The 12,398-nt window shown below is 41.1% G+C and overlaps 1 protein-coding gene across 1 annotated transcript in view; it reads right to left on the reverse strand.

Moving 5' to 3' along the window:
* Positions 1–2,581: 2,581 nt before the first annotated feature.
* Positions 2,582–12,398, reverse strand: part of EPDR1 (ependymin related 1) — a 34,134-nt gene continuing 24,317 nt past the window's right edge. Inside the window, exons 2-3 of the mRNA XM_082047035.1 lie at positions 8,202–8,410; positions 2,582–5,329 (exon numbers count right to left, since the gene is read on the reverse strand). Coding sequence (XP_081903161.1) covers positions 5,139–5,329; positions 8,202–8,410 — 400 coding nt within the window. The 3' untranslated portion in view covers positions 2,582–5,138. The remainder of the gene's footprint in view (positions 5,330–8,201; positions 8,411–12,398) is intronic.

A 12,398-nucleotide genomic window follows, 5' to 3' on the forward strand; every position in this document is an offset into this window, starting at 1 on the left:
TCTCATATAAAGAAGAAAGGAACAGCTGATGCAACCACATCAAAAATGGATTTTGAAAAGGCACAGCAGTGGGGAGAGAGAAAGGGCTTTTCCCCCCACCTTTGCAAGCCCTACAGGAAAGAGGAGAAGACCTGCCAGCCTCATGTTTGGGGACAGTGAGGTCCCTGCTGGACCCTTGCTTGTCCTGTGGAGTGGGAGATGGAGAGGGGACAGTGGAGACAGGCTGAGGAGCACTGTCCAGCTGCCCAGGGCTGCCACAGGCTGCTGATGGGGACAGGTGCTGTGGGCACAAGGCTCTGACAGCCAGCTTGGGATGGCAGCAGAAGGGGTGATGGAAGCAAATATGCTTTCTCCACCAAAACAGAGTTTCTGGCCTGGCCTTAGGGATAATTTTAGTGAAGACGGTGAAACCCAGCCCTCTCCTTCAGCATGACACTGGCAACTCAGCTGCTGCTGTTTCAGGAACGTCAGAGCTGTTTATCAGCACCGGGCAAGCATGGCAAAAACCCTGGCGGGGAGCAAGGTGAGCCCAGCAGGCTTTCCTTTCCTCTCTTTTCCTTTTGCTCACAAGCCCTCTTTGCCTGGCGTCAATGAAGCCCAAGCTGAGCCCAATTAATGGTGACAGCCAGGTGCTGAGCGCATGAGCAACAGCCCCATGTACCAAGTGAGCACACAGGGGTGCAAAGGGTAAGCCCACACGTATAACATGCACACGCCTCATTTTTATCACACGTTGTAAGGCGGAGGTTGGGAACCCTCTATGACATTCATGTTCCTGCAGCAACACCTCCAGCCCTCCAAGGGCCCTGCTGGCTGAGGTGATGACGTTGGCCCAGAGCTGTCACAGTTGGGACAAGAGCAGGTGAAAAGCAGAATTATTGTTCCCATTTTGCAGAGTGGGAAAGGAAGGACCCCAAAGCAGGTTCCCATGGATGGAATGATGAGAAGAGTGATTCTTTTGTCCTTCAAAGTGCTCTGCCTCCTCTGAGAGGCAGCAGGCAGCACCCCTCCTGAAAAGCACATATTTCCCTGCAGCTAAACATACAGGTCACCAGTCATTCACTCATGCCTGCAAAATGTGCACTGCTGGGCTATTTGTCCTTGCTTCGAACACAATATCGTACTGTAATTATGTGCATAATTTCATTCAGTACGCACTTAGAGGTTCTATGCTGAAACAGCCATATCAACCTACATGGATCATTACCCTGGAGCATGTTAAATCAGTATCCTCTCAAAGTGATGTTTGCAAATTTATCCTAACAGCTTCATAGCAGCATCTCATCATTTTTATCCTATATATCAGTCACTGTTTTCTGAGACTACTCATTGGATTATAAGATTTTCTCCCTCTCCCACTACAAAGCAGTAAAAAGTGCTTAAAGAGCCTTCCAAGCTTGCTTAATTTGTTCCTATACCCAAGTGTAGATGTGAAGATTAAATCTGTATGTGCCTGAGTCCATACCTTACATGCAACCTCCTGGAAAGGTAGCTGAGAGAGACTTCAAGATCTCTACAGTCACAGACCTCTGTCTTTTTGTGAGGGTGTTCTTTTGAAATCTTCATTCTTTGTGGCTAGGGAGCAGGCAACTAGCTGATGGTTTCCTGACATGCCTGTCATGTGGAAACATCCTGCACTTGCCTCCAGCACATTTGTGGCCGAGGATGGATGCAGGAGATGCAGGATGGGATGTAGGAGATGCAGAATGTGATGCAGGAGATACAACAAGACCTCTCATTAACTGGGCTTTTGGGGAACTCGCAATTGCACCTGAGCCAACACTGACCTCACCATTGGTCACCTATGTGTAGTTCAGTACATGTTCACATTTGGTTATGGCTCACACTGGTCTTGCACTTGAGATAAGATGGCTGGCAAAATTAAAGAAGTTTGGTCCAGATCAGATCCCTCATGTATTTAGGTGCTGAATTCCTACCGAAATAAATTCAAGTGAGGGTTGTAAACACCTTTTGGAAGTGGACACCACCAACATTAGGAAGTAAAGGGTGGTGGGAAAAGACATGCAAGGTTGCAAGGAGTAAGTGTGAGCACTAGAGTGAAATGAACTTTAAGGTGGAAAACACACTTATTTTGTTAGTGTCCCAAAATACAAATATTGTATTGTTTAGAGGTTTCTTGACTGGAACTTACTTTGACTATGGATTATTGTATTTCTTCCTACATTCCTCATGAAAGTTGGCATGCCTTGGTAGATGGCAGCACTTCCATGGAGTGGAGCATGGTTTGAGGCAGCAAAATCTGGCCCTAATACTAGAGTTAAGCAAACTGTTAAAACAGGAATCGAACCAAATGCCCAATCTCCTCCTCAAACTCAAACTAAACCTGTTTTGAGGTTCAGGAATGTTTGGTTAACTTTAAATAAAACAATGTTGTGTTTCTACACATCCTGCTTTCAGCGAAGCCTCCAAGCAGAAATACAAAAATATGGCAGGCAGATTTATGTTTGCACTATTTCTGGCCCAGCTTAAACCAGGAAGCACTGGAAATCTCACAAAACCAGCTTTGTCTCACAGGATATCCAGTTCCCAGATTCTGTCACCCAACAGAATACAATGTAACTCATGTACATACCGATTTATTATTAATTTTCCACCCAGATAATAGCGATAAACAAATTCCCCAGACTATCAGACATATGAAAGCCCTATTTTTACTTTACCGTGGCAGCATACTATACAGCTACTTTAAAGTCCTTTTGTGCTCATTCATATTTTCATTGGCATAGTCACATAAAGACAAAAATGTGTCTTGTGATACGTGGTAACAAACCCCAGTGCATGATAACAAAGATAACAAAGCAGGCAGATGCCATTTTGTGCTTCATATTTGGTTAGTGGCTAATTTAAAACACGTAATTCAAAAGTGTGTTTTTCAACATCTCTTTGACAACTCTCTTTATTGAATTTGCAGAGCATAAATATGAAGACAACAGCATTGTTTTAGAGGTACATATTCAGCCATATAAAACTGCCCTGTATGCCATGGCAACATTTTGAAAGCACTCCTGTGTACAAGACTTTTGTAAATTCATATTTAAAGGAACATTTAATGTTATTGCTAGAAATAATATCACTGTCAGCAAAACATAATATAAACACTCTGATTACTCAGCTACGTGCTCCACCACAACAAAATCATCCCAAATGATACAGTACCACAGCTTCATGTTTGCTAGCCAGATTTATTGTATCTTCCAGATTCTAACAAGACACATATTAAGAAAGGCATGTTAATCATTGCCCTAACGAGAACAATATGCAGTTAGAATTTAGGTCGTCACAAAAAATACAGAAGGTGAGTACAGACTAAATGCACTCTAAGTGAAAGGAAACCCAATCCTTCTTTCCACTAGCATGTTTCAGTGAAATAGTCATGTCTGTGAGAATTTTTTTAATGAGCTACCTAAATTTTAGCAGGTATTGTGTATATGCTTTCATCAGGCACAAGGCAAAGTAAAATGGCCTTCCAACCACAACTGTAAAAGCAAAATAATCACTGTATGACTTGCTTACATACAAAAGGCTATGAGCATATAAAGCTCCAAAAACCTGTCCAGCATCTCTTTTCTAGAGACACTAAACTTCCCAGTGCTGCACTGTTTTCAGCCAGACGGCTTCTGGAGCAAACAACTACCCAACACATGTAAGAGGACAAGAATCTGGCTTTAAACTTATTTGCAAATAATAAACAAAATGTATACCTAGACTTACAGAATAAGCCAATTCATTTCATTTGGTAAAAGCACAAAGCCCATCATCATTCCACATTTCTGAGGGCCTGAAGGTGCATGAAGATTTGGTTTGATCTTTTCCAAGCAAAACATGTGCACTTCCCATGCTTGTTTGGGTTAGTTATTTATCTCCCTTAAGGAAACTTTCACACTTCCCATCAGAAAACGGACGTGGAGACGATAAGGTTTGAAATGCTGGCTGAACAGCAAATGTGGCAGGCATCAGTGGAGTGGGTACCAAAGAAAGCACTTCTGCTTAGATTGCAGTGCCTTGCAGTCCCACCAGACAGAAGACACCTAAAACCTCTAACGCTCCTTCTGATCCCACCTCCCCACACCACTCACACAGCTCTGTCACACCATTCAGATCGCCAGGCACTGTGTAAATGCTGATTTAGCCTTTAATAATTCTGCACTAAGAACAGCTTTTTTTTTTAACTTCTACGTGGAATTGCAAAGGTGTTTTCATACCTCTTGAGTGGGAAAAGACCTTTGAAAATAGTTACAAAATATTAAAACTGTTTAGAGTGCAGTACCTCTTAATCTCTTTGCATAGGTTAAAACTAGTATTGCCTTGAAAAGTGGGTGCTAAAGTAAAATATGATTGAAAAATGTCTCATCACACCCTACTGGAACACTTCTAAGTGTAGTAAATGAAAGAAAACTTTGGCTTGCTTTTATTGGGGATGTCCCTCTCCTTCTTTCCCTTCCTTTCACACCATTTTCTTGAGAAACAGAAAAGGATTTTTTGCATGTCAACTAGTATTACATGAGTAGAGCTACTCCAGTTTCTTTTCAGAAGGAAAAAAATCAGCTCAAACATTGGACTACCATCTTCCTGAAGGGCAGAAAGGAAACAAAACAAACCACACAAAGAAAAACAAAACTAAGAGAATGAATTTCCATACTTTCGATGTACATTGTTTAAAATGGGGTGTATTTTGGTGAGAGATGAGGTCTTACCAAGGATGTATTTCCCCTTCCCTGAAGTCCCCAGAAGTAGCAATGACAAAATCTAGCTTTTCCTTCTTGCCGTTGCCATTATTGCAGCCTGCTTACGCTCTGTCTTCTTGAAAAAATAAATAAGGAAACCTTTACAAAAGGAAAATCAGCCACAGTTCAAATAAATAGTACCTATAAATATTATCTTAGTGGTAACTATATAATACTGCAAGTGCATCACTGAACAGATTAACGTGATGAAAGAGATCTTTTGTGTTACACATTTTCCCCATTTAAATGTTTATGTTCTCTTCCAAGTGAAAACTTAAAATTCCCAAAAGAGCAACATTAAGCTTGAAAAATCAGGTTAGACGTCAGCAGCTGACTATTAATAACCATTCTCTTGGCTAATATTTGTTTGCCCGGGGCAGCCAGTGTCCATAATCAGCATTCATCCTTCATCATCCTCAGCTGGGCTGTCTGGCAGGTGCTGGGTGGGGTGAACACCGAGGGGTCAGCAATACCCAGCTGTAGATCAAAAAAGCGAGTGGAAGTTGTCACGCTGTAGTTCTTCGTATAGGTTTCCTGTACTGGGTAACAGTCTTTAACTGTGTAAACACCGACCCAGGATTCCACTGTAACCAAGCAGAAATACAACTGCTTTAGAAGACAAGAATGAATGAATGTGTCACAATGATGTCAGTCAAACAAATTGCCCATTCCTCAGGCAAAGACTATAGGTTGGATCTGCCCTTAGTTCTGTCCATATGCATGGCAACACCCCAAGAAATGCCACAAAAATAGTATAAATTGGACACTGCAATGATCTTAAAGCTGAACATATTGGTGTCAAGCCCATTTCAAATCATAATACCAACATGGCATCATTATGTCACCTTTCAAGTATACTTCTACGGAGGGACTGTCACTTCTGCTTAGACCCAAATTAGCTGTGTTCTGCACAAGTCTGATTTCCCTCATCTCTCATACCATTTTCACGTCAGCACTTACTTCACCTGCAAAGCAATGAGATGCCCTCTTTTCCCAGAAGGTAAATTTTGGTGCCATCAGCTTGGGTAGCATAGAGACACTTCACCTTATGCTGTGTTCTTGACAAGTTGAAAGGTGTGATTACTGAAAGCCTGTGGTCCATCTCACAATGTTGGCCCTCAACACAGCCTTTGACACTCTAAAACACAATCCCCCCAACTACGTTGGACATCTGATTCCTGCCTGTGCCCCGAAAGTTCTGCACTCACCTACTCAAGGAAGCACTTGTCCTCTGCTGTGCTGGGGACTCCTCTGCACCAGAACCAACAGCTATAGCATCTTGCTTCCACAGCTCTTGCTCCTTTATAATCTTAACTGTCATTCTTACACTTATGATACTTACCACATCTTTAATCCAAATAAACATGACCTTGCTTCATGTTTTTTTTACTGTCTCAAGCATAGAGGTTTCATCTTGTTTGAACAGGAACATTCCCAAATACAACTCCTGTACCTCCATCTCCTCTTTGAAATTGTTCCTTCTGTTTACCACCATCGATTCCTATGATCATTATCAGGTTCATTTTCCCATTCCTTTCAGACATTTCTACCAGTGCATTCATTATTTCAAGACTATACTCAATGCTGATCTCCATGTATATGACGTAGCAAGTCTGTCCCTTTTTTAAACTTTAGTTTAATTCCACTGTGTGGTTATCTCGGAGGTGTTCTCTCACTCTCTTCCCCCCTTGTCCTCTGCCATCACCTCTACTTTCACCATGAAACATTTCTGGAGTCAATATCATCGAGCTGGTTCCCTTTGAACACTCTTCACTTTTAAAGCCTCACTTATAAATCTCTTTCTTTATCTCATGCATCTCTTCTGTGATCTTTCTTTACCCCTTCCATCATACATCACTTCATCCAGTTGGTTCACGTATTTCAGATCTCTTGACAGTATAAACTCGTGAGGTTAAAATACGAAATCACCTAATGTGGTCATAAATCAGTTCCTTTGAGTGATGCCTGTATGAATTTTTCCCAGTCCCAGGGAGGCTTATTTTCTCTCACTCGGCAGCTATCAAACATACTTTCTGTCCTTCCTGTATTGTGTGATACGCTGCACCACAATCATATTATTTGAAATAGATAAGCTGTGACATAAACACACATACAGTATCTAAAAAAAAGGGCGGCAAGCTGAGCAATATCTGAAAATACCTCTCCAAGGCATCCTAATATGCCAAAAACAACCTGACCTCAATGAGTTTGGTTTTGAGCATCCAGAAATGAAGGCCTCTTTTCCTCAACAAGACTTTTATTATAATTTTTGAATTAAAAAACTGAAGTAAAATATAATGCTACCAAGGTAGCCTCTATCTCCACTGAAAGCTTAATAACTTTAACAGAAGTATAATTTCTATAACTCAAGCCAATATTAGCTGAAAGGTGGATGGGTAGATAACTTTAAGACATTAATTTTCTGAATGATCACACAGAAAAGCACTGGTGATACAAAATCCTACAGGATAAAAATCACACATCATTAACTGAACGTATCTGGATTGGATATTAAGTTCCATAAAATCAAAAAATAATGGATGTGAAAAACAAAATTCTTGGAGTTAAAGGATAATTTTTCTCTTGTAGAATACCAGAGGATATACCGACCTACTTACAGAGGTCTAATGATCTTTCTTTTTCTACTTCATTCTTTCTACTTTTATCCGAAAAAAAAAAATTTCTCCTGGCTAAATGCTTAGGTTCATAACCAGTCTATATATTAGGCGTCTATAACCGTAAGTATTGCATTAGCTAAATAATGCCATAAATTTCATGGGGGTTTTAAAATTATTTTTATAGTTGTCCAGGTCATCAGTAAACCATAGATGAAATTGAAGCCAACATGCTAATAAACTGCTCTGCATCCAAAACTTAACATACTGTACCTTGGAAAATTCAGCCTATTTTCTTTTATGATGCAGGTGTTCAGCTGCCAAATGCAGAGCTAAGCCTCGAGAGCAGATGTTTCTTACTAGTTCAGTGGATAACAAAACTTGGGTGCATATTAACAATGTCTATTGCTGCAGCACCATGTATTGGATGTTTTCTATGACATTATTCAATACTCGTGTGTAGACACACACTGACACCTGCTTTGCTTCTATCATTCATACTCTAGTTTGAGTGTGCGCCTAATTTTATTACCAATTCTTCTCTAAACCAATTTTGGATACATGCTGCTGGATTCAGATGCAAAATGATGCTGTTCCATGCCAAAATCTGTATGATATGACCTGAAATACAATCAAGTCCCTTGAACATATTTGATCCTGCTGAGATATGAAACATTTTCTTAATAAAATGCATTGTTAATAAAGTTATGTGCTGTGCTTATTTCTTCCCGCAAAATTTATAGAAATATGGAAATCTGGGGTGAAACATGAATAATTTTATTTTTCCCTGGGTAGCAGAGACAATAATTATTATTAAGATTAAACAAAAGCATGCACATACATTTCCTGGCTGGTTTTCTGTCAGACCATTCCTGTACCATAATTTCATCTCCAGGTCCCCCGATGTAATACTGATCTTCATAAGTTGAGTTGGCAGGAATATCATATGGATCCCACGGCTCTGTCAAAGCAATCTTCGAGCAAAGCTTTGTAACTTGCTCAATCTGAAACATCACTGCATCTTTGTAGAGCAATATATACTCAAAGAATCTGAAACATTAAAAAAGGCAGTTACTATATATAGTCTTTTTCTGTAATAAACAAGGAGCATTGCTGATAAGTAAGCTTGCCTTTGACTTCTCAGTATAAGACCTTTTTCACTAGCATTAAACTTTGCCAAACCTTGAGAAAGGCTAACCAGTTGGGCTGAAATTTCCCATGCTGAAAGTTTGTCTCAGCTGACTCCAAAATAAATAAATCAGGCTGAATTGGTTCAGCCATTTCTGAGAACAACAGAACAACTTTTCTGAGAACAACTGAGAGAAAAACATGTTATTATTTCTAGTTTTGATCTGTTTTTTAATAACTGTTTCATTAAAAAGCTCTAGTGCCTCCATGTTTTGGAGGAAGGATTTGAAATTTGGCAGGGCAAAAGTTTTTATTAAAAGATGCCCAGGTTTGGCTAAGTTATAAGCCTTTGAAAAAAAATCTGCTTGCATAGGCTGCATAGATTCAATTCCCCATGAATGTGGTAGAGACTTTCCCTATGCTGGTTAGATGTGGTATCTGCCATCCTCACAGATGCTCCTCCACAGCAACCCATGTAGCTTACTGGGACATGCTGGTGAAAGGGGAAGTACATGGTCCCAAGTGCAGAACTGAGAGGTTCTCTCTCCTAATGGAAGTTCCTCTCTGGAAGCCACCAGACTCAAGAAGTAGTGGAAGGAGAGAACAGAGAAGCAAAAGAGTAAGTCAGAGATAAGGAGAGGCATGGAGATCAATGAGCATGAGAGGCCAGAAGTCAACAAAATGGATAATTAACAAGAATTCATAGAATCACAGAATGTCAGGGATTGGAAGGGATCTCAAAAGATCATCTAGTGCAATCCCCCTCCCAGAGCAGGAACACTTAGATAAGGCTACACAGGAAGGTGTCCAGGCGGGTTTTGAACGTCTCCAGAGAAGGAGACTCCACAACCCCCCTGGGCAGCCTGTTCCAGTGCTCTGTCACCCTCACTGAGAAGAAGTTTTTTCTCAAATTTAAGTGGAGCCTCTTGTGTTCCAGTTTGAATCCATTTCCTCTTGTCCTGTATCATTGGTTGTCACCGAGAAGAGCCTGGCTCCATCCTCATGACACTCATCCTTAATATACTTGTAAACATTAATAAGGTCACCCCTCAGTCTCCTCTTCTCCAAGCTAAAGAGACCCAGCTCCCTCAGCCTTTCCTCATAAGGGAGATGTTCCACTCCCTTGATCATCTTTGTTGCCCTGCGCTGGACTCTCTCCAGCAGTTCCCTGTCCTTCTTGAACTGGGGGGCCCAGAACTGGACACAATATTCCAGGTGTGGTCTCACCAGGGCAGAGTAGAGGGGAAGGAGAACCTCTCTCGAACTACTAACCACCCCCCTTCTAATACACCCCAGGATGCCATTGGCCCTCCTGGCCACAAGGGCCCAGTGCTGGCTCATGGTCATCCTGCTGTCCACCAGGACGCCTGGGTCCCTTTCCCCTACACTGCTCTCTAACAGGTCGTTCCCCAACTTATACTGGAACCTGGGGTTGTTCCTATCCAGATGCAATACTCTACATTTTCCCTTGTTATATTTCATTAAATTTTTCCCCGTCTAACTCTCCAGCCTGTCCAGGTCTCACTGGATGGCAGCACAGCCTTCTGGCATGTCAGCCACTCCTCCCAACTTGGTGTCACCAGCAAACCTGCTGATAGTGCACTCTATTCGTTCGTCCAAATTGTTGATGCATATATTGAATAATACCGGCCCCAGTACTGACCCCTGAGGCACTCCACTAGATACAGGCCTTCAACTAGACTCCGCCCCATTTACCATGACTCTCTGGATTCTTTCCTTCAGCCAGTTCGCAGTCCACCTCACTACCCGATCATCCAGACCACACTTCCTCGGTTTAGCAAAACCAATCTTCTATAAAGTGACCAAGCCCCACTCTGAAGAGAGATGATAAACATGGATATTTCCATCTAGCTACTAGTTACAGTAGTTGGGACGACCACAAACACTGTGACTTTGCTTCCATACCTATAAACAAGAGATGGTATGATCCTTACCTTATAACTGGGGACAGAAACAAGAGAGAAACCAAAATCAGAATTAGCAGAAGTATCAGCTGATTTTGAATACACAACCGGAAACACCACATGCCTAACTTCTCCAGGGTACTTAGAATTACCAATCAGATGATGAGTTGTTCAAAGCACAACTCAAAGCATCTTCATGCACGCTCTGCACCTTTTGCAAAGGAGAGACAGAAGTCACTCTCTAAGTGCCCCTAAACTGTGCACTCATTATTAGAGGCTTCCTGTGAATATCTTGTCTCAAGTGTTTGGCTACAGTCTACTGTTACGCAGTGACTCTAGTGAGAATGAAGGGGTGGTATTAATTCCCTATCTGTAATAGTGTCTCTTTCCATCTGTAATTCCTTGCTTCATTCATGATGCTGCCTCCATTTCCTGAAGAAAAAAAAAAAAAAGGCTTGGGTGTCCTTTGGCCCGTGGCATCTTCCACTTTACAACCCTGATGCTAGCCCCTAACAGTATTCATCCTGTGCCCTCAGCAAGACAGGGAGCTGGTGGAAAACAGTGCATAATCCATGTGATTGAAAAGATGAAGCACAAAAGCAACAGGGGACCTTCTCTGTGGTATTTCCCAACTCCGGCATGTTTCTCTTCACAGTCTTCACATTCTTTTGGGGAGGATGTAAAGTTTACATAAAATAGGCCTGACAACAAAACAATTTACAATTTTAATTGTTGCACTATACAATTGCATCAGACAGGAATCACTTCACCCACCACTGACACAGAGGCATTCAAAGGTTGCACGATGAGTAGTGCCTAAGCACAGTTAAAAGCATCCGAGCAATTTTCCCATTGCTTCTTGAGAGGATCGTTTATTTGGCATGTGTGGAAACACACGCAGACTAAATAGCATTATCCAAACTGAAGAGTGACAAAGAATGTAACAGTGGACAAGAAGGCAGGTTGGGGCATACCTCTCACACACAACCTTGCACAACACAGAGGTGGCTTGTCCTGCTTTCTGTGAGGGAGTCAATCACCGGGAACTTCCCACACATCGACAAGACTCACACAGAGAGGCTGACAAGCTGCAAGAGTTAGCTTTACAGTGGTAAATAATTCTCCTGCCCGTACCTTAAAATATTGCTGCTTCTGTGATAACTTGTACCAACCTAAACTCACCTGCCATAAAAGTCAATATCTCCACAGTTGTGATACGCCACTGAAGAATTCAGTTTATATAAACTGGTTCCTTACATAAACCCAAGCCTGAGACCACGTAAAGACATACGTAATTTTCATATCATGTTCAGTCCAGAGAACATACTCACAAGAACACTAAAATACATTTATTTACATGCTTGCAATCAGGCTTTAGTGACTCAACTACTGTTCAGCTGGCTGCCCAGCAGCTACCATAAAAATGGCGTGAGTAATACCATATAGATGAGTCTATCAATGTGTTTGAAATATTTGAGTGATAAAACAGCCATTTTGTGAAAGAACAAAAAAGGAATATATTAGCAAAGCATTACAAACTACTGGGATAAAATCTAAGCAATTACATATCTTTTTAATTTTCAATCCTTACTTAAAACTTGTTTCATGCAGAAATTTCATTTGCATTTTTAATAATAACTTTTTCACATTTTCTTTTTCCTTATGCTTTCCATTACAAATTATTTAATGGGATAAATATCTTTTGTTCTAAATTTTGTAACCTGTGAATTAATGTCATTGGATGAGGGACATGTGCCATGTACTCAAGTGAAACAGTGGTTCAAACTTAAACCTGATAAATGCATGTATTTGACTTCCAGCATATGGATAGCCACTGTGACTTCAACAGATGGCCTGAATACTTGCAGAAGGAGGGCCTCAACCCAAAAAAGCTTACTTTCTTGACTTTGCCGTCTTCCATGCAGACAGCAAAATGTGTTTTGAAACAATAATGAAAAGAATTAGAAAAATCCAAACAAACCCAA

The sequence above is a fragment of the Streptopelia decaocto genome, assembly GCF_964273445.1.
Source record: "Streptopelia decaocto genome assembly, chromosome: 2".
Lineage (NCBI taxonomy): Eukaryota > Metazoa > Chordata > Aves > Columbiformes > Columbidae > Streptopelia > Streptopelia decaocto.